At 47.9% G+C, this 21,695-nt stretch overlaps 1 protein-coding gene across 1 annotated transcript in view; it reads right to left on the bottom strand.

The window, feature by feature from the left end:
* Ano10 (anoctamin 10) overlaps positions 1 to 21,443 on the bottom strand; it is a 119,664-nt gene extending 98,221 nt beyond the window's left edge. The window contains exons 1-4 of the mRNA XM_075964076.1: positions 21,326 to 21,443; positions 10,973 to 11,125; positions 7,092 to 7,289; positions 5,838 to 5,972 (exon numbers count right to left, since the gene is read on the bottom strand). Of these exons, the coding sequence (XP_075820191.1) occupies positions 5,838 to 5,972; positions 7,092 to 7,289; positions 10,973 to 11,111 (472 nt within the window). The 5' untranslated portion in view covers positions 11,112 to 11,125; positions 21,326 to 21,443. The remainder of the gene's footprint in view (positions 1 to 5,837; positions 5,973 to 7,091; positions 7,290 to 10,972; positions 11,126 to 21,325) is intronic.
* Between the last annotated feature and the right edge of the window lie 252 nt (positions 21,444 to 21,695).

Raw genomic sequence — 21,695 nt, 5'->3', positions numbered from 1 at the left:
TTTTCAGTGTCACCATGTATCTAGAGGGATTCTCCTTTACAGCTGTAACGTCTCCCAGAATAATTGTTCCTGGTTTTTGCCACTGCGAATAATACTGAAATTCTTTAGATACCCACTTTATGTGTGTGAATATTTGCCTGCATATATGCACTGCGGCATGTGAGCACCTAAGACCCTCCAGAGGTCAGAAGAGGCTCTGAATTCCCCGGAACTGGAGTTACTACCGATGGTTGTGAGCCGCCATGTGGGTGCTGGGAACCAAACCCACGTTCTCTGTAAGAGTAATGCTCACTTTTAACCTCTGCGCCATCTCTCCAGTCCCCCCAATACTGAAATTATTATACACATACATTCTCTCACCTCTTCAACTTTTCTCATCTGGGGCCAACAGCAGACGAATCTGAAATCTGGACCCATCTGACATTGCTGCCCCTGTTCTAAGCCCCTGCACTACGGTTCCTTTGTCTCTGGACAGCAGGCACTTTCACTTGTTTCTTTCTTTCCAACAGAAACTTCAAAAATCACATTGAGCTTCCTCCCTTTCTATGCAGCTGGGTGGCAAACATGGTTGGAAAATCACACAACGTGGAAAAGACAAACACAAGCAGAGCAGCGCTTCTTGGCAGTGCCTGACGGACCCAGACCTCTGATCTGCTGTAGGTACTGAGACTGACCTACTACTAGTGAAGGGTTTTCCATCCTAAGGGCACACTGGGGAGCTGGGGGACTTTTCCCATGAGTGTCTTTAGCACGGCTGTTTGTACGATGGAATTTGCATTAAGAAAGGCAGACCTACGGTAGGCTGTGCTAACTGGAGGGAAAATAATCAGGTTCCCTTACAGTTATGTCACTCACATAAGCTCTACCCAGAGGAGATGATTTAAAAGGCGGACTGTGAAGAATAAGCCTTCTTAATGACTGGAAAAGGTACCAGCCCAAAATACCAGCTGCAAGGGTGAGAAGACATATGGCTTGAGTTACATCAGCTTTGGGTGCTGTCAAGGCCATTTTGTAAGTTCTTTATGTTGAAATTTCTGAGGACTTTTCTTTGGCTAATATGACTTGAGTCGGTTGCCCACAAGCCCCCAGTCCTGGCCCCAGTGTGGGGGTGCACAGCTGCAGCAGGGCCTCTCCATCACAGTTTCTTCCCCACTGCTGCGCCGGTGTTTAAACCCTGGGCTGGCTTGTGGCACTGAAGTCCCAGGTTCTCCTATAAGAGGTGACTCCACCGTGCCAGGCTCCCCAGCAGGCAGAGGACCCTGCTTATACATCTCTAAAAATAGGACAGTAAATGAAGCCTCTGGAGAGGCTTCGAGTCCTAAATTGCCAGCTTCTTGTCACCATCAATGCCAGAGCATGGTTCTGGTTTCAGCTCTAAAAATAGAGGCTGGCTTCTTTAAAACCCTCCAGCCTCCTTGTGTCTGCTTGACTGTAATTACAAGGAAGGACTCTTACCTTGAAAGGAAAATAGGAGGGTGCTTAGACCTAACAAAGAAGGCAGGGACTTCAGCCAGATTCCCTCCTTGCAGGGTGCCAACAATGCCCATCAGTATTGGAGGACTACGAGAGCCACTGAATAAGCAGCAAACAAACAAAATCTGACCCAGTCTGCAGGACACTGCAGGACACTGCAGCTAGGTAAGGCACAACACGGCTAACAGTGCAGCTGCCTTTGGCTGATGCTGGGGAATCCTGACAGTGGCTCTGTGCAGGGGGAGCAGCAGGCCACTCCTCTGGGATCTGACCAGAGAGCAGATGCCAGAGGAATGAAGGGTTCCATGGCAAGGGATGACCAGCACAGCCCTTGTTCCCTGTGGCTGTTGGGTATCAGGGTGTGGAACTTTGACCCCCAAAATCTCATAGGGAATGGTACTATTAGGAGGTGTGGCTTTGTTGGAGTGGGTATGGCCTTGTTGGAGGAAGTGTGTCACTATGGGTGCAGGCTTTGAGGTGTCCTATGCTCAGGATACTATCTGGTGTCTCCGTCAACTTCTGGTTGTTGCAAGATAGAGACATGTGGTAGCTGCCAACATGAAGCAATAGAACAAAGGATGCTGGGCTAATAAATTGCCTCAATCATAAAAAAGCAAAACTAAACTAAAAACACTCACCATCAGACAGGCAGAGCCAGAGGTGCCTTCCCAGCAAGTGGGAGAGAGAGGGAAGAGCAACCAAACTGCACAGCAAGTTCTAGGCCACCCGAGAGTACAGAGTGGGACCCTGCTTCTAAAAGGAAAAACTGAAGACAGCAGGTAACTGCTGTGTGGGCGAGAAGAAAGAAATGCTGCATTCCACTCCTAAGAGCCACAGAGACCAGCGAGAGCAACAAAATGCAGCTGTCACAACAGCCCAGCGTGGCTCAGAGGCCAGAGACATGACAGGACACACAGCAGAAGGGACCATGTGGGGCGGGGAGGGGTCAACATGGAAAGGGGCAAGAAAAGGTCACGGAGTCAGGGGAGAAAGCAAATTGGCAGAAACATGATGAAATTCCCGTAGTTGACAACCTCTAGGATTATGATTGATCAAGAAAATAGCAACAAAATACAAATGATAAAAAATGAAAAAAATAATTATAGACCAAATAGAAATAAATGGTCAGAAACACAATAAAAATAAAGTATTCCTATCATTTGAAAAAGCAGTAAGAGTGGTGTTCTGCAGGAACATTCATTAGATGAGTAGAGCTCGGCAGAAGGAACCAAGAGTGGCTCACACTGGAGCACCATTCACCGTACCACAACACAGACAACCACAACCTCACAGATGCTGAGAGTCGGGTAACAGCCACGGCCCATAGAGCACCATTCACCGTACCCACGACACAGACAACCACAACCTCACAGATGCTGAGAGTCGGGTAACAGCCACGGCCCATAGAGCACCATTCACCGTACCCACGACACAGACAACCACAACCTCACAGATGCTGAGAGTCGGGTAACAGCCACGGACCAGACACACAACCTAAACTGAGCAGAAGCACGGATGCTTTCTAGATCTGATGATGATCTCACGTAAAAACCAGTGTGTGACCCGAAGACAATGGGCACAGGAAGGACAGCTTGTCAGTGTCTATCCCAAGACCTGGGATCTAAAGGCCACTCCTGGTACTCTTCCTACTTTCTCTATGATTCAAAAAATGGAGGAAATGTATTATTCGGCAATATGATAACAGACACATGGTGGAATACCAAGTGCCCTACAAAAGGAACACACAAGAATTAACTAGGAAATCTAGATGAGCAAACATCCACAACAGTTAAGATGTAAGATGGCAAGTGTGGCTCTACAGTCCCCATGTGTGTGAAGAGCTCTCTTTAGGTGGCGGGTGTGTCTCTACAGTCCCCACGTGTGTGAAGAGCTCTCTTTAGGTGGCGGGTGTGTCTCTACAGTCCCCACGTGTGTGAAGAGCTCTCTTTAGGTGGCGGGTGTGTCTCTTCAGTCACCGTGTGTAGTGCTCTCTTTAGGTGGCGGGTGTGTCTCTACAATCCCCATGTGTGAAGAGTGTTCTCTTGGGGCTGGAGAGATGGCTCAGTGGTTAAGAGCATTGCCTGCTCTTCCAAAGGTCCTGAGTTCAATTCCCCACAACCACATGGTGGTTCACAACCATCTGTAATGGTAATGAGGTCTGGTGCCCTCTTCTGGCCTGCAGGCATACATGTAGACAGAATATTATATACACAATAATAAATATTTTTTAAAAAAAGAAGAGTGTTCTCTTGAGATGACAAGTGTGTCTCTACAGTCCCTGTGTCAGTGAAGAGTGTTCTCTTGAGATGACGGGTGTGTCTCTACAGTCCCCATGTGTGAAGAGTGTTCTCTTGAGATGGCGGGAGTGTCTCTACAGTCCCCATGTGTGAAGAGTGTTCTCTTGAGATGGCGGGAGTGTCTCTACAGTCCCCGTGTGTGAAGAGTGCTCTCTTGAGATGGCGGGAGTGTCTCTACAGTCCCCATGTGTGAAGTGTGTTCTCTTGAGATGGCGGGAGTGTCTCTACAGTCCCCATGTGTGAAGAGTGTTCTCTTGAGATGGCGGGAGTGTCTCTACAGTCCCCGTGTGTGAAGAGTGTTCTCTTGAGATGGCGGGAGTGTCTCTACAGTCCCCATGTGTGAAGAGTGCTCTCTTGAGATGGCGGGAGTGTCTCTACAGTCCCCATGTGTGAAGAGTGTTCTCTTGAGATGGTGGGTGTGTCTCTACAGTCCCCATGTGTGAAGAGTATTCTCTTGAGATGGCGGGAGTGTCTCTACAGTCCCCGTGTGTGAAGAGTGCTCTCTTGAGATGGTGGGTATGTCTCTACAGTCCCTGTGTTTGAGGAGTGCTCTCTTGAGCAATACCTTTCGGAGGGTGTGCAGTAAGGAAGAGAAGTGCTGGGGAGATTGCACCATAGGGCAGAAAGGATACCTAACAAAAATTCAACTCATCCTCAAATTCAGACACAGAAAAATTATGTCTCTCTTTTTCTCATGATCTCCCTTTAGAGAAAATAAAGATGAAATGTGTAAATTGCCCCAGGGAAGTGTTTTCTTGCTTTATGTTGTGTAAATTTTAAAAGATTGTTTTAAGACTTTAAAAATTATAAGCCACTGAAATCTGAGCCAACAACCAGGGAGCATGGGACTAGCCGAGGCCCTCTGCAAATATGTAAGAGTTGAGTAGCTTGTTCTAGACGTGGGACTCCCGGCTTCAGGAGCAGGGGCTGTCCCCAGTTCTTTGACTGGCTCTTGGGAACCTATTCCTCATACTGGATTGCTCTGCACATCCTAAATACAGCAGGACGTGCTCAGTTGTAAAGCAGGTTGATACGCCAGGCTTTGCTGAAGCCCATGGGAGGCCTGCCCTTTCTATGGAGGACAGTATCATATGGGTTCAGAACAGAGGCCCAGGCAGGCAGAGACCCAACCTCTGAATACTTTATCACAAACAGATGAAAAGGCCTGATGTCCACAGAAATCAATACTGTGAAAACATGCAAATGAGAACCTGTCCTATCCACAGAGCCTGAAGGTGCACAGCAGCAAACCAGGCAGGCAGGCAGGCAGGCAGGCAGGCAGGTGCACAGCAGCAAACCTGGCAGGCAGGCGCACAGCAGCAAACCAGGCGGGAAGGCGCAAAGCAGCAAACCTGGCAGGCAGCCTTTGCCTGGACCTTGCTTTGTGCAGACAGGCTTGAGAGCACATCAAGGAAACATGGAGTGAGTCTTGAGGCTCTGCTCTCTTGCATGGAGGCTGAAACCAGGCCAGGTGCAGGGACACACACCTGTAATCCCAACACTTGTGACACAGTCAGGTGATCTCTGTGAGTTTGAGGCTAGCCTGGTCTAGAGTGAAACTCTGTATCATGAGGTTGGGGGAGTTGGGGAATGGGAGGGTGGAAGAGGGGATGGAGTTAAAAAGAAAACCAGATGCAGGGACCAGAGCTCCAAGACCTTGCTGCAGTACACTGGTGTGCTCCATTCTGAAGCCACCATCCCCATCACAGGACTGTTACACCAATGCTCACCCATGCTACCTGCTTTGTTAGGATGCCCTACGCGACTCTGTTTAAGGTCACCTCCCTGAGGTCTGGGAGAACAAGAGCAGGACTTGTTCAAGGATGAGGCCATGCCTGCCTTTCATGCCCCGCCCACGCGGATTTTCATTGACTATAAAGTGAGTTTTGCTGACTTGGTGTGGCCAATAAGAGCCTGATTTGCATGCAACTTCCAGCTGGCTAGATGTAGCAACAGGACAAAGCAGGCGACTTACAGGCAACAGGAGGCTGTAAATTCTCTGAACAATCATGATTAATAAAGAGTGTTAAGAGTAGATAGGTGAGAAGCTGGCTTTCGGAGACTTACTCAGTGACTTCCCGGGGTACAGTTTGGCCTGGGGGTAGCCAGGGATCATCTTCTCATCTCTAGCTCTAAGATTCTCAAGTTCATGTTTGATAATGAACTGACACTCGGCCATTGTGAGGAAGTCGTCATTGTTATCTAAAACACAACAAAACTTTCTGGTTACTTTCTAGTAGCAATGTAAAAGTAATAGCGTTAATTACGTTATTAACTTATGCTTGTGGTTATAGAAATGCCATAAACATAAACAACCTACGGAGCTGCCAAAGTACAACTGGAAAGTTAACAGGCGGCAAAGCACTTTGGATATGAGGGTACCGCGTCCACTCTGATTTCTAACTCTGCCTTCAGTCATTTCAAAGTTTCTCTGGCACCAAAGTCCATCAGCACACATTGCCCTGGTCTTACTTGAAGCCAATGGTCAGAGACTACACTCTTTGAATGCAGGACGTGTTTAATGGGGGAGGGAGGGAGGGGGGGAGGGAGGGAGGGAGGGAGGGAGGGAGGGAGGGAGGAAGGGAGAGAGAGAGGGGGGGTTGTCTAAGCTTGCACATTTTGAACTGCACCAATGTTTCTAACATAGGTGGAAAAGCTGGCTTAAACAGGAAAGGCCCTACCAAACTGTCACATTGGCCTCACTCCATCCTGGAACCAAGCACCGTGGAGAATAAAGTCTGTAAGAAAACAGCAGCTCTGACAGATAAATCTTTTTATTGAGGAAAATGTTACCCAGATCACAGTATCATTGAGGCGAAAAGCTTTACAGTGAGTTAGTACCGAAGGCCTAAGTCCATGTTCTAACTCCATCAGCGCTGCCAGAAGCCCATGCACTTGAAACAAGGGCCCCTCCTTCAGACAGCCTGAGGCCCTGGTTCTCTCCAGAATATTCTCTTTGAGATGCCCTTAAATGCCAGGACATGCCCATCATCCCGCCACATCAGAAGGAGCCAGAAAACTTAAGAAGTGAGGTTCCTAAATCCTGAACTCTTGCATCTGTCCACGCATATTTATTACTGAAATTAGAACAATGTAAACAGGCATCCATTCTAACTTGTGTTCATCCACCCCAGGGAGGTAAGTTACGGCTCAAGGACTCCACACAGCCGGTTCATCATCTCCTTAAGGTCCAGGGCTACTGTTTTGCTCAAAACAGCAGAGCAGAGCAAGGCCCACAAAGCCTAGATTTTGACTACCCGGTGCTGGTAGAGCCCTAATCCCATCAAACACGTCTCTACAGCAAACCAATCCTCTGCTTACCATGGAAGCCTTTGAAGCTGTGGCGGGTCCCGTAGGTGAAGGCCCGCATGGCCGCATCTGTGCACTCCTTCACCAGCCCCACCGCTTCTGCCCCAAGCAACAGTCTGATGTTGGAGGCACCAATGAGGTACAAATTCTGGTTTCCTATTGTTTCCTTCTCACACTTATTTAACAGTGGTCTAAACAGCAACTGGGCACCTGTCAAACACAAGACAGCGCAGTACAGAACAAAGCAGACACAAACTTTCAGAAAATGAAAATCTATAAAGATACAATGTTTCTTCTTGGTATAAGGAAATGAAATTATATTAGCAATTTAAAACTGTTATCCAAGTAAAAAGGAAGATAAGGAAGTTGGGATAGAAGTTAATGCTTGTGTTTGTGCATATGTGTGCACACAAGTGTACATGTGAACAGACGTGTGGATGTGCACATGTGGACGAGAGGTTGATGTCGACTGTCTTCTTCAATTGTCCTCCTCCTTACTTTTTGAGACACAGTCTCTCACTGAACTGAAACTCACCAATTTAGCTAGAATGTCTAGCCAGTAGCTCATAGGGGATTCCCCTGAATCTGCAGCCCCTGTTCTGGTATTACAGAATTTCACCAATGTGTCAGAGATAAAAAGAGGTCCTCCTGCTTATATGCCAAGCACTTTTCCCACTGACCCATCTCCCTAGGCACCACTGACCCATCTCCCCAGCCCCTACCGACCCATCTCCCCAGCCCCTACCGACCCATCTCCCCAGCCCCTACCGACCCATCTCCCCAGCCCCTACCGACCCATCTCCCCAGCCCCTACCGACCCATCTCCCCAGCCCCTACCGACCCATCTCCCCAGCCCCTACCGACCCATCTCCCCAGCCCCTACCGACCCATCTCCCCAGCCCCTACCAACCCATCTCCCGAGCCACCACTGTCTTTCCAGCCCCCACTGAACCATCTTTCTATCTCCTACATGAACCATCTCTGTAGCCCCTACTAACACAAGCACTGAACTGGAGAGTGGGCAACAAAGCCATTCCTGTGAGCAGAGTCCCTCTGCCTGATTGTAACGGCGTAAACGAATGCAGACAGATTGTAAAAATATATATACAGCTTTAATGGCGAAATAGACTTACAGAACCACCGTTCCCACGGAGACCAGGAAAGCAGAAGGGGTGGCTGGGAGCACGCTCGCCAAATTTATAGGCAAACATTAGCCCGAGGTGAACACGCCCCCCAAGGGGCGGGACTTATCCCTACATCTCCCCTTTTTGTCTAAATAAGACAGAACTAAACCAAATACAACTATATACAATAACAACAAATAATAAATATAACAAACAATATTGAGAACAAAAGCTTTGCTAAACATTCTATCTCAAGGAGTCCAAATAATGTAGAGAGTAACTACAATTATATAATCTTCAACTCCGTCAAAGATCTGAGAAGGGAATAAACACTACTCAACAAACGAGATATATCCAAAATGTGCAACAATTGACAGAGACAACTGACTACCTGGGCAATCACCCAAAGTCTTGTTTGCAATGTTGAGTCAACCAATTTTGGCTAAGGCCTAACATAACTGACATACCATTATTAAAGGCAAGGAACTTTTCAAAACTATCTTACCCTGTCTTGGCAGGATATGACAGTCCTGTTTTATCCATTGATGCACGCTCTGTATCTCTGTCAGTTGTTGAGGTATGGGCATTTCTTTGCCCAAAGGCCAGTTCTGCCAAATAGAAAGGCTCCAGGTGGAGTGTCTTTGGTGCTCAACATTCTCTCGGGAATAGAGCGGTGTTGCCAGGAGCAATTGTGTCTTACTGTCACTAAACTCTGAGTTAGATTAAAGGCCATTTTTTACAGCTCTTTGAAGAGGTCGAAGATTATCTATCTATACTGAGTATAATCTCTATATATCTATCTAGAGAACCTGATTAGTCTAATTATAAATGACAGACTTAGATGACTATTTATCTATATAATTCTCAATATCTATCTAACTTAAAGACTAAGACAATAAACTGTGTAACAAATGAGGATAATGACCTCCAAATATAAACACTGTACAAATATATATTGCAATATGGTAAATATATATCAATACACAAACATTATATAAGTATCTTAATCAGAGGTAGAAATGTACACTGCAATATGGTAAATATATACAGAGTCCATCTCTACTGAGTTCTCCCGTACCCATCCTTCTAGGCGGTGTCGGCCTCTGGGCTGCTGGTACTTTCTTTGCCAGCACATTCTGCTCTTTGTTCTTGCAGGTCTTGCTAATGTTACCTCAACCACTTTCATTTTTCACACAGGATTTTATGTTTTCACTTTGTAAAAGCTGCTTTTCCTACAAGACGGTCTTTCTAACACATTCTTCATTTGTGGGTGACATCTCTTTCTGCCTCTGAGGGCTGAGCTCTTCACCCTCCTCCTGGCACGTGCTACCCTTCATCTGCTTCTCCATCTCCCTCGGATCAGACACGTGACAATCTTTCTTCTTTTGGCTCTTGTTTAAGAAAGGGACCCCAAGGGGCTGGTTCAGAGAGCTCAGGTGGATTCATCAGGCACAGCCTCAACAGGTCACTGCCTAGATAACCCCCTGGATTCTTTATAACTCACTCTTCGTTCCTAAATGGGTCAGATGCCCCGAGGAATTCAGTATGCCACCTGGATTATTGGAAGCCTTGTTCTTGAGTTAGATGTGAGGCTTGGGGAGGGATCTCCCTGCAGACCTCCACAGAAGCCTGGCCCCACCATCTCAGCACCCAGCCTTCACCAAGAGTGAGGCTAAGGCTCCTGGGAAGCACTGGTGGAGGTTGGGGAGACCCTGCATTTTCTTCAGGAGCCCAATGCCCTCCCATTTGGTCTTAGCCATCTCAAATCTGACAAGCCCCTCATTGTTATATTACCACAGTTAAAACAGCAGTTTAGAAATAAAATGATAAATAACCTAAATATAAATAATAATAATGATAAAATAGTAAATGCACATCCTCCCCGAGGGATCCAAGGTACTCTCTCCTATAACTGCCCAAGTGGAAAAGTGCATCTGTCCCTTCCTTCTCCCGAGAGTCCCTGAAGACATAGGGTGAAGCAAAGGAAGCTGGGACTCTGGAGTTACTCCTAAATCACAGAAATGCGACGAGGAGGCTCCGGCCCAGCTGGAAATAGTTCAAACTTCAGCAAGCAAGTAGTCTTTCCTTTTGGCTCAATTACTTCTAAAAGCGCCTTGATTTGAAAAGTCTATTCTGAAGACATTGGTTTACAGCACCGTTAAGGGCCTGACTTCAGTCCTCAGCTGGGACAGCTAGTGGTTCTATGTATTCTAGGAGCTGTCTGGTTAGTCAAAGCCCTCGACTTTTTCTCCAGCCCAGTTCCTGCTAAGCCACAGTGTCAGACGTTGTCAGTGTCCCCAATGCCTTACTTTCCCTCTCTTTACTACGGCAGCCACGTTTAAGGTTCATGTGTGTGTGCTGTGCACAGCTCTGACGATTCATCCACTAACAGGATGTTCACTCCACATTCTAGGAATCAGCGTCCATTTTCCCCGTCTGGACAGCAGTGTCTACAGGAGGTACCAGACGTATCCTTCCCTTGGGGTCACAACAACCCATGGTGCACCACGACATGTCTGCTCACATGAAAAGTACATATGACACTCCTACCTCACGCGTGCCAAGTGGTAGGCGTGGCCTTTAGAAACATGAGGAAAGCCACTCCCATGGCCCACAATCTAGTGGGGTTTTTAGTGTAGTGCTGATTTAAGATCTTCTTTCAAGCCACAGACAGGCAATAGAGAGCCAAGACACAGCATGTAAACACATTTGCCGACACACATCAGGGACTGACCATGGCCAGGCTGGTAGAGTGACTGCTGCACTAACCTCCATCTTTCTTTTTAGCGACAATTCTGTTTTTGAGCCATTCTTTGGTTTCTTCTTTGACATCCTGGGCAAGTTCTATGACCACCAGGGGTGTGAAGGAGCTTTCAGAAGTATCCAAAGTTGATAAAGTCACTGTCATCTTTGACAAGCTTACTGAAAATTAAAACAAAAAGCAAAAGTCAGTCCTTCTGGGAAGAAAGCAATATGCTAGCCACTGCACTATCCCTGCTAGGCAAAGCCACTGCAGAAGCTTTTGCTCAAACTACACATGCCACTAAAAGTGGCCCCCGAGTATGAACCCAAGTGATAGGGGAAGGTCATTGGTTAAAAAAATAAAGAAACTGCTTGGCTGGCCCTCATAGGTTAGAACATAGGTGGGTGGAGTAAGCAGAACAGAATGCTGGGAGGAAGAGGAAGTGAGCTCAGACTCGACAGCTGCTCTCTGGAGCAGAGACGCCATGCTCCCCTCTCCTGGGCAGACACGGGGATAGCTCTGCTCTCTGAGACAGACGTGATTCAGCTCCGAACCAGGATAGACATAGGCTAGAATCTTCCCGGTAAGACCGGTGCTCACAGATTATTAGAGATGGGTTGATCTGGATATCAGAATTAGCCAGTAAGGGCTAGAGCTAAAGGGCCAAGCAGTGTTTAAATGAAACAATTTGTGTGTTGTTATTTCGGGGCATAAGCTAGCAGGTGGCCGGGGTGCTGGGGACGCAGCCCCGCCACTCATATTACTACACCCAAGTCAGGACTTCTACTTCCAGGACAGCGGATGAGGGACTCAGACAAACGCTTCTGCTGAAGACCAGACAATGCACACACACATGCACGCGCGCACACACTCACACACGCGCGCACACATGCACGCGCGCACACACTCACACACGCACACACACATGCATTTTCTCTCTCTCATATATATATATAAATGTTTCCATATAATATATAATTATATGAAATATAAATTTACTATATAAAATAAATTACATAAACTTAATATATAATTAACCTTATAGAAATATAAATTTATATAAATAATAAATTTTATAAATATCATTTTTTTAGACAAGATCTCACTACATAGCCCTGGCTTACTTGGAACTTTTTATGTAGATAAACCAAGCTGGCTTCACACTCGTTAAGATCTATCTCCATGGTTCTGCCTCCTGGGGGCTGTTAGGACTAAATCGTGGAGTCCCCCAAAAACCAACAAGGAGACCAAGTCAAAAGCAAAGAGTCTTAAGCCAGGCGGTGGTGGTGCATGCCTTTAATCCCAGCACTAGGGAGGCAGAGGCAGGCGGATCTCTGTGAGTTTGAGGCCAGCCTGGTCTACAAGAGCTAGTTCCAGGACAGGAACCAAAAAGCTACAGAGAAACCCTGTCTCGAAAAATCCAAAAAAAAAAAAAAGAAGCAAAGAGTCTTTATTCTTATTCAAATTTGAACTTGGACTCTCCACGTGTCCAAGGCACGGGCACAGAGTGTCTCAGGCTCAGTTGGGGTGGGGTTTTTATAATAGCACAGGTTGGGGGAGGGATTTCTAAGGTTCAGGACCCCAGGTTGGCTGGCATTTGTCAGGATGAGTGTGTACTGGTAGGTGATTCTATCTACAATGGTTGGTGTGTAAGGGATTTCCTTTGGAACAATAGGTACGTTTCCCTTAGCTGATCTGTCCCTACGTGGTGCCTGGGTGGTTGGACCCTACAAGGGCTGGGACTAAAGGTGTGCACTAAATGTCTATACACACACAATTGAAATAGAAATCTGTCTAAATTCCACTGCTAATGATGCAGCAAGAACAATGACAACCACGGGAAGCAGGAAAGAGCTGTGTTTCCTGGGAGCAGCTGCCAAACTAGGTTAAGGACACACAGAGAGGCAGGCAGGGCTCCCATCAGCAGGGAAAGGCTCACTTTAATGACTGCCCTCTGCACAGGAGGGGCTGGCCTAAGCATCTCCTCACCTAATTCTACTAAATCCTATTTACTAATAGATACACAATTTATTACTTTCTCCATTTTGGTTTTTTAAAAAAGAACTAATTAACTTGTATGTATCTGTATGACTATATGCATGCGTGTGCGCATTTGCATGTGTGGGTGTGTTCGTGTGTGTGTATGTGTGTGTGTGTGTATGTGTGTGTGTATGTGTGTGTGTATGTGTGTGTGTATGTGTGTATGTATGTGTGTATGTGTGTGTGTGTGTGTTGTGCAGTGCATGAAAGCAGGTCTTTGTATTCTTTGTGTTCTTCAGAGATACAGGTGCTCATGGGGCCCAAGTTTGTTATATTGTAGATGCTGGGGTCTGACATTTAATTTGGCAAAATTAAATGTTTCAAAGATAAGAGAACAAAAGCAACCCCCCCCCAAAAAAAAACAGAATAAAAAAACTACTCAGCAGTCACAAAACAAACAACCCTGATCAGTGTTTCCACTTTCTCTCCAGTGACAGGTGCAGAGGAACTGAATCAGATCAGAGATCTGACAGAACCAGGGGGTTCCAGGTGAAGGGATCCTGGGCTTCTCTTAAACTTTTTATTGCAAGGTAGGGAGAGAGAAGCAATTGTGAACACAGTGGTTCTCATCACTTTCCCTAGATGTGCTGAGAGGTGGGGGGGTCTCACAGTTGGGGCTGAATGGCAGCTGTGCGCATGAAATCTTTGACTGTTAAACTAGAAGCCCTTGCTGAGGCATTCCCTGGGCAGGAGGAGATATTCCTCCCAGGGGAGTAAACAAAGGGCTAAGGGGCAGAGTTCACACTTCAGGATCCTGTAGGTGAGTCTGTAATGTATGCAAACTTATCAGCTCTGACAAAAGACCAAAGACCAAGAAAGTGCAGCCACTGACAGGCCTGTGTCACACACTGAACGGACATTCCCTGCCTTCATCCTTGCAGTCACTGGACTGCTTGCCCAGTCTGCCTGTGTTGCATGGACACAGACTAACTTCCAGGTATGTAAGAAATCAGGAATTCTAACTCCAGGCCAGCCCCTCAGGGGAAGAACCAGCCCTCCCCCACGCTTCTTTCTTCCTTTCCAGGGCCCCCTGGGATGGTAGAGACAGGAAAGTCTGGTTTAGAGCACAGAGAGGGGTTGCACTGCCCAACACCCCCCTGCGCGGCTACTGGTCACACACACACAGGGAGAGCTCGGCCTCGCTCCCACTGCTACAACCCTTGGCTTGGCTCCTTAGGTGGGACTGTAGGGAAGCGGTGACTTTCACATTCTGAAGCAGTCATTTTCTTCATGGCTGTGACCGAGTGTCAGGAAAACAACCTGACGGAGAAAGTACTGACTCTGGCTCCCAGTCCCTCACGGTGGGGACGGCATCAGCTCCATGGGCACAGGAGCCTACGCGGCACTGGTCAGTCTCTGCGTCTGGACTTGAGATGGCGTGTGACCCCCTGTCTCATACTCCCACTACCGGACCTCCCAAGCATGGTGTGTTGTCTCCCTTCTTCACCCGTGAGCTGGGATTCTCCAGGACAGACCCGATACTTTACTAACTCTTAAGACTGTGTGTGCCTCCATCAGTTTCAAAGACTCCAACGTCTGAAAGCATGCATGCACACAGAACTGCTCCAGCAGGACAGCTTCCTGCCCATGAACCTGCCCTCCAGCACCAAAGCATCCGAACAGACACAGGTTGTCTGGTGTGGACTGATCAACCTCTCTCCCTGCCCTGGAAATGGTGTAGGCTTTGTTTGGGTCTGGCCTTTAACAGGCTTTTGAGATTAATTTAGGGTTTAAATTATACACTCTCTCCTGACTGGAGCTGCGTTCTCCATTGATGCTCAAATACTAACTTCCATAACAATGTCTTGGATTTTGTTTTGTTTTTCAGGTTTCTCTATGTAGCCTTGATTGTCTTGGAACTGGCTTTGTAGACCAGGATGGCCTTGAACTCACCACCACTGCCTGGCTAACAATGTCTTGGAAATGCCTGTGTGACAGTTAGTTTTAAACGTCAACTTGCCACAATTCAGATGCTGCTTAGAGGAGAGTCTCAGTTGAGGAAGTGTCTGGAAAGGTTGGCTGCAGCTACGATGGTGGGAGATTCACAGCTGTGAACTGGTGTAGGGAGATGCAATTCATTGTGGGTGGCACCTAGGCTGGGCCATGAAATGTACAAGAATGAAGAAAGCTGACTGAGCTCAAGAGGCTAGCAGGCAGCTTGGGCCCATTTTCTCTCTCTGCTCTTGGCTGTGGATGTCATGTGACCAGCTGCCTCAGGCTCCAACCTCGGCCTCCCCTAAACTGCTTTGGTCAGGTGTTTGATCTCCAGATGCATCAGGATGCCCTGTGAAGATCCATGGAGACCAAAGGTCACCATCATTCTTTCATGCAAGGCTGGACCTGCTCAGCTTCTAAGATCAGACCAGATTGGCTGTGTTAGCAATGGTCTAGACCAAGAGGCGGAGATTTATGGCGGCATCAGCTCGTGCTTCCAAACAGCTACTAATGGCGGCTGGGGAATGACAACCTCTGTGCATCACACATGACCACAAGGCTTCCGGCTGGAGTAGAGGAGAACTCCGGGACGAGAAAGAGCAGTGTTCAGAATGTGTGGACATGCATCAAAGGTCAGCGCAGCTGAACATGTCTACACTGATGTAGTTAATAATCTACCTTATTCATAATTATCAGGTCATAAAACAATCTTGCCGAGAAAGCCAGAGCAGGCTTCTCTTCAAGCAGGTACGGGAGAACTCATAGAAACCCAGGAGAGACCTGGCCAGTTGTCCTCATGAACTTAGACCATAGACCCAACATGGACAAATTCAACAGAACCACCATATCCGGGCTGCCCACACATACTTCAGCATTGACAGAGCATAAATTTCATTTTTTCACTCAGAAACCCATAATAAACATTGCTCACTACTTATTCTCACTTAGGAGACTCTGTGCCATTCACTATCCAAAGCAGACCCTCATCAGTATTGGCAACATATGGCAAGCAAGAGTTAACATCCCTTAGCTGCAGAGTTACCAGGACTCAAGGGGCGGGGGACAAACCAAACAACAACAAACCACCACAGGCAGCAAACACAACTCTCAAAAGCACACCAACCCCACCAGAAAAGATGTTCAAGGCCACTAAGAGAACAAGTAAAAATTAACAAGAGACGTCCCTATTTCCAATTTACTAAAGCTGAAAGACGGAAAGAACTCAGCTGTGAACACATCTGGAGAATCAGGCATTTTCACGCACCACGGACGGACTCTGCAACCCACCACCTTCCAGAAAACAAACCAGCAACAAGGAATGCAAATGTCTACACACTGACATCACAGTATTATTTTCATGAGTTTGTCCCAAGAAGAAAATTAAACAAAATGTATCTAGATGTTCACTGCCACTTTACTAATACTTGTCTCTAAAGGATCTTTGAACCAATGTGAATATAAAAGTCATTACAGATTTTATTGTATTTATTTGTGTATTTATGGAAAACAACAACAAAAGAAACAACCTACTATCCAAACATCCACCAACAGACGACTATATACCATGTGGTACAACAGGACCACCCATAAGCGGACACAGCTCCAACTACATTCATTAAAAATTATACTTAGTGACTAATACAGATGCTAACTCATCACACAATTAAGAAAACTATACACACTGACTCCATATAAAATGTATACTAAATACACAGTAACACCAGAAGATGTGAGCTGATTTCAAATCCCCAGCACCCACATAAAAAGCCAGATGTGAGCCAGGCAGTGGTGACACATGCCTTTAAGCCCAGCACTCAGGAGGCAGAGACAGGCAGATCTCTGTGAGTGTGAGGTCAGCCTGGTCCACAGAGTGAGTTTCAGGACAGTCATGGCTGTTACACAGCAAAATCCTATCTTGGAAAACAAAACAAAACAAAAAGTTAGGTGTGTGGACATGCGTATCAGTAACCTTGGATCCGTGGGAGAACAGAGAGGGGATCTCTGGGGTTTGCTGGCTTCCCTCTTAGGTTCAGTGAGACCTGTCTCAGAGAAGGATAAAGTCACACTCCCAGTGACCTCTTCTAGCTTCAAAGTGTGAGTGCACAGGAATGCACACCTGCCATACATGTGTGCGCACATGCATGCACATACACACACACACACACACACACACACACACACACTTTTAGTTCTATCACAAGTGCCAGAATTGCCTAGGTTCCACTGTGAGCAATGTAAACCAGAAGGGAAGGGAAGGGAAGGGAAGGGAAGGGAAGGGAAGGGAAGGGAAGGGAAGGGAAGGGAAGGGAAGGGAAGGGAAGGGAAGGGAAGGGAAGCTCGCAGGCTATGGTACCTGCAGTCCGTGAGGACCAACGACCTTCCTGTGCCTCTGCTAAGTCACACAGCAACTGTGCTATCCACGGAGATGCAGAGTGCCAGGAGAATGGTTTCCTACGGAGCAGATTTTCTCTCCTCCCTCTCCCCACAGCCCACCTGGGAGTGCCCTCTCTCTGCCCCACACTGCAATAGCACTAATATGTCCTCGCCTGACCTGACCCCTTCATTAATAATCCCTCTTGGGTGACCCTGTCTGGGGGTCCCCACACCTCTGTGCTCTGCATGCAGCGGGGACATGGGGTTGACAGACTTGTAGTAACTGCCAGTGGGATGGTCTGTTCCACCTTGCCCACTGGCAGCCCTGACCAGTTGAGTGAGGGGTGCGTGGGGAAAGGCAGCCTCTGCCTAAACTGAGTTCTGTGACTCCCTTTCACCAACCGTTGTAGCGGGCGTTTGCTCCACCATTACCACAAGATGGATTAGAAAGGCAGACTCAAAATATCAGACGGGAACATGATTAGTGTGTGACAGGCGTGGTTGTGGCAGAAGCATTCTAAAACATATCCGTGATTCAACAGACCAACCTCCAGGGCACTAGGGGGTAGGATGATCTTCTTTCAACTTCCTCCCGATCAAGACTGTAGACCAAGGCAACGGTGAGAGCGACCAGCAAACTGAGCATCCAGGGCTCGCCAGAGGCACCAAAGGAGCAGAGACACCTACTTGACAAGAGGATACACCTGGCTTTCCCATTGGTCACGGGATCCCTGGCCCACGAGGGTTGGATTTGAATATTGCTTAGGATGCAGAGAAACACAGTTCACTGGGAGAGGCTGTGCATGAAGACAGCAGAGGGGATTCTTCCAAACAGACACTCCTGCGTGTGCACATGCATGCATGCACATGCGCGCGCACACACACACCACCTTATTTCAGACTCAGGGAGAAACAGGACCCATTACTCTCAAGGGTGAAGCAGAACAGGAGTGTCTGAGTGAGAGGAGAATGAAACACCTCTGAACACGCTGGAAATGAGGAGAGGAGCCCAAGAAAAAAGGCTGTGATTTTAATCGTCAGAGCTGAATGTATCTGGAGGAAAAAGTGGGCACTTGGCACGTTGCTTTCAAAGGGACTCCTGTTGTAATTCGTATCCTAATAAAGAAAACACCTGGATTATCGGATCAGTCTTTCTATAACATGTTACATCTGTCTGTAAACTGCTTGCCATTGCAAGCATGAGGAACTGAGTTCAATCCCCAGCACCGACATTAAAATGCTGGGCATTGAAGCCTAAGCTTCTAATACTAATGCTGGTCAGGTGGAGAGAGGTGGGGCCCTGGGAACTCCCTGTTCAGCCAGCCAAGCCTAACTGATAAGTTCTAGGACAATGAGGAATCCTGACGAGAGAGAGAGAGAGAGAGAGAGAGAGAGAGAGAGAGAGAGAGAGAGAGAGAGAGAGAGAGAGAGAGAGAAGAAAACAAGGTAGAGAGTAATTGAAGATGCGTCCTGAGGCTGACTTCCTATCTTCAGCACAAAAAGGTTCCCCTTAGTGTGTAATTTACTCAAACAGCAGCTTGTGTGCACAGGAAAGATAAGCATCCTTTCTCAGACAGTATTCAGGAGATGGGTTCAGGAAAGGTTGTTGACTTCCTGCAGGCCTGCCCTACTGCGCAGCTCTGTACCTGGTCATCTTGTCTGGGAGGATGCCTTTGTTCAAAGCTAAGGACTGGATCCGGGAGTGTGTGGGAGCCTGGTGTGCTCCGACCAAGGTCTGCAGGTCACTAAGGGAATGGTGTCAGTGTGGTTTCTCTGTTCAGGAATTGTACTAAGAACATACACGGAATTAGCATCAGGGAAGCTGGCACATGAGAACTCAGTATTTTTGCAGACTTTTAAAAATCCAAATTATTTCAAAATAAAAATCATTTAAGGTATCTTTTCCCGCCCAAATCCCTTCTTTCCCCTTCCCAACAGTACACATAAAAACTCCCGCGCATTCAGCACAACAGCTTCAGGTCACATGGAGCACTGTCTCAGAGTTTCTATTGCTCCGATTGGGGAGAAAAGGGTTAACTTGGCTCCCCTCATCAGGGAAGAACTCAAGACAGGAACTGAAGTAGGGACCATGGAGGAACACTGCTTCTGGGCTCGGTCGGCCTGCTTTTTTATACAACCAAAGGCCACCTGCCCAGGGATAGTTCTACCTTCAGTGGGCAGGCCCCTCCCCCCTTGTTCATTAATCAAGAAAAACGTTCCACAGACTTGTGTGCCTATCAATTTGATGGAGAACAGCTTGTGTCAAGTTGAAATCAATAACCAAAATAAATAAATAAATAAACCAACAACCAGGTCAAATGTTCAGCATTCCAAGCAGGCATCGTCCAAAAGCAAAGGTGTTATTCTGTGTAAAAGCAGAAAGGTACAGATAATTTATGAATATATGAATATACTGATAAGGAATTGGCATTTAAACACTTGGAAAATATAACTGCCTTGATCAGCCCTAATTTTTCACTTCCAAGCATGTATTAAACAGAGTTGAAATACTAATATTATTTTTAAAACAAATAATTGGTTGCTCTGTGTGAATTTTTAGGGATCAAGGAAAATACTAAGTGAGAAAACTCTAAGCTGGAAGAGTCACAATACGGGAACATGTGTACCTATAGACACAGGGATTGATTGGTTTGGTGAGCCGGCGGATGTGGGTGGTAGAGGTAAAAGGTGCTGGGTTTGCAAACTTGACTGAATTCTATCCCCCCCCCCCCAAGAGCTCACACGGGGATGAAAAGAGAGAACTGACTCTGAATCCTGCACACATTTAATGGCCTGTGCACACCTATATTCACACCACAGTAAGAATACAAATTAGGAAGGAAATCACCAGAATGTCGGCAGAAGCCATACAAATCTGAGCATTTATATTTTCAACTTCATCCTCTTTTCTGTGTTCAGCTTTTCTAGTTTTCCTCTCTCACACACACACTACAGTTTACCCAAACACATGCACGAACTCACAAATACACACTCACGCTACACTTTACCAGGTCTTGTCTGGGTCTGTCCATTATTCTGGATCTCTCGTGTCTCATCAAGGGGACCTAAATTTGGACCCCCAGCATGTACCTTCAGCCAGGCCATAGAGCACTTCTGTAATCCCAGCTCTTAGGGGGAGATGCTGTAAAGCCCAATAGCTTAGCCCTAGAGCAGGCAGCACAGCTGCCAAGAATTAAAAGACTCTGCCTCAAACAAGGAGGAAGGCAAGGGCCGGCACCTGTGGTCCTCTGACCTCCTCAAGCCTGTATGGCATCCTCGTGCCTGCACTCACACGTGAACATGCGCAAAGTTTAAAAAAAATAAACAATATGCCTGGTGAAGTCACAGCCTGTTAGTCTGTGTGAGTGTACTGGGCTATTCACACCTGGTAGAGACGCCTCAGGGAGCATCTCACAGTTGCTTATCCACGGCTGCAGTTAAAACTGTTGAAAGACAGAATGTGCCTTTATAAACGTCTGGTCCTCTGAGGTTAGTGTGACTTTAAACGAAAACCAGGCGGCTCGCAGTGCGCTGGAAACTTTTAAAACGCACAGGATTCGATTACACATCCAGGGTTTAAAGGCGTGCGACACCGCAGTTTGGAGTGGGAATGAACTTGAAGAGCGCCCAAGTCAGGACACCCACGCAAACCGCCCCAGCTACGGGAGACCAGCAGGGTTTTCAGGTGGTCGGCCAGCGGGGATAGGGCTCTCTACCCATTCACCGGAGTCGTGCGACAGCAGGCCCCGGGGTCAGAAAAGTGGAACCGGATCTGTCCGCAACCCTGGAACGCTTCCAGGCGTCCTCCCTAAGTGTCAATCAGAGCTGCCTGCACCCCCGGACCCCAGGCGTCAATCAGAACGGGCCCCGCCCCAGGCCCGACGCCGACCAGAAGCCGGCGGCATCCCCCTGCCTCCGCCGGCCCTCGGCCTTGCAGAGCTCCAGCCCCGCCCCGCGCAGCAGAGTCGCTCTTCCCCGTGGGCGGAAGCCCCGGCAGGCCCCCCGCACTGGCTGCTCCCCCCCCAACTCACCGGCCGCCCACGCAGCGTCCTCGGGGGCGGCCCGAGCAGGGAGCACCCGGCTGCGGCGCTGAGGCGGGGCAGAGTGGACGCGCGACCTGGGCGTGGCGCTTTAGGCCGCCAGGGGGCGTCAACGACCGGACGGGACGGGGCGGGGCCTTCCGGCAGTCACTTAGTCGGGGTAGGCAGGACCACAGCGAAAGAGGCGGGGCGGAGGTGCGCAGGGCGAAACCTCACTGGCTGTCGCTCGGCAGGGGGTGTGTCCTCGGCGGGATGGGCGGGGCGCAGAGGGCTGTCACTATAGTGGGGTGGAGCTGAGCTAAATGGGCGGGGTCTCGCCAGCAGTCTCCGTGAGACTGCGGGTGAAGCCACTGCGACGGAA

The sequence above is a fragment of the Microtus pennsylvanicus genome, chromosome 3 (assembly GCF_037038515.1).
Source record: "Microtus pennsylvanicus isolate mMicPen1 chromosome 3, mMicPen1.hap1, whole genome shotgun sequence".
NCBI classification, from domain to species: Eukaryota; Metazoa; Chordata; class Mammalia; order Rodentia; family Cricetidae; genus Microtus; species Microtus pennsylvanicus.
This window is presented reverse-complemented; position numbering and strand designations above follow the sequence as displayed.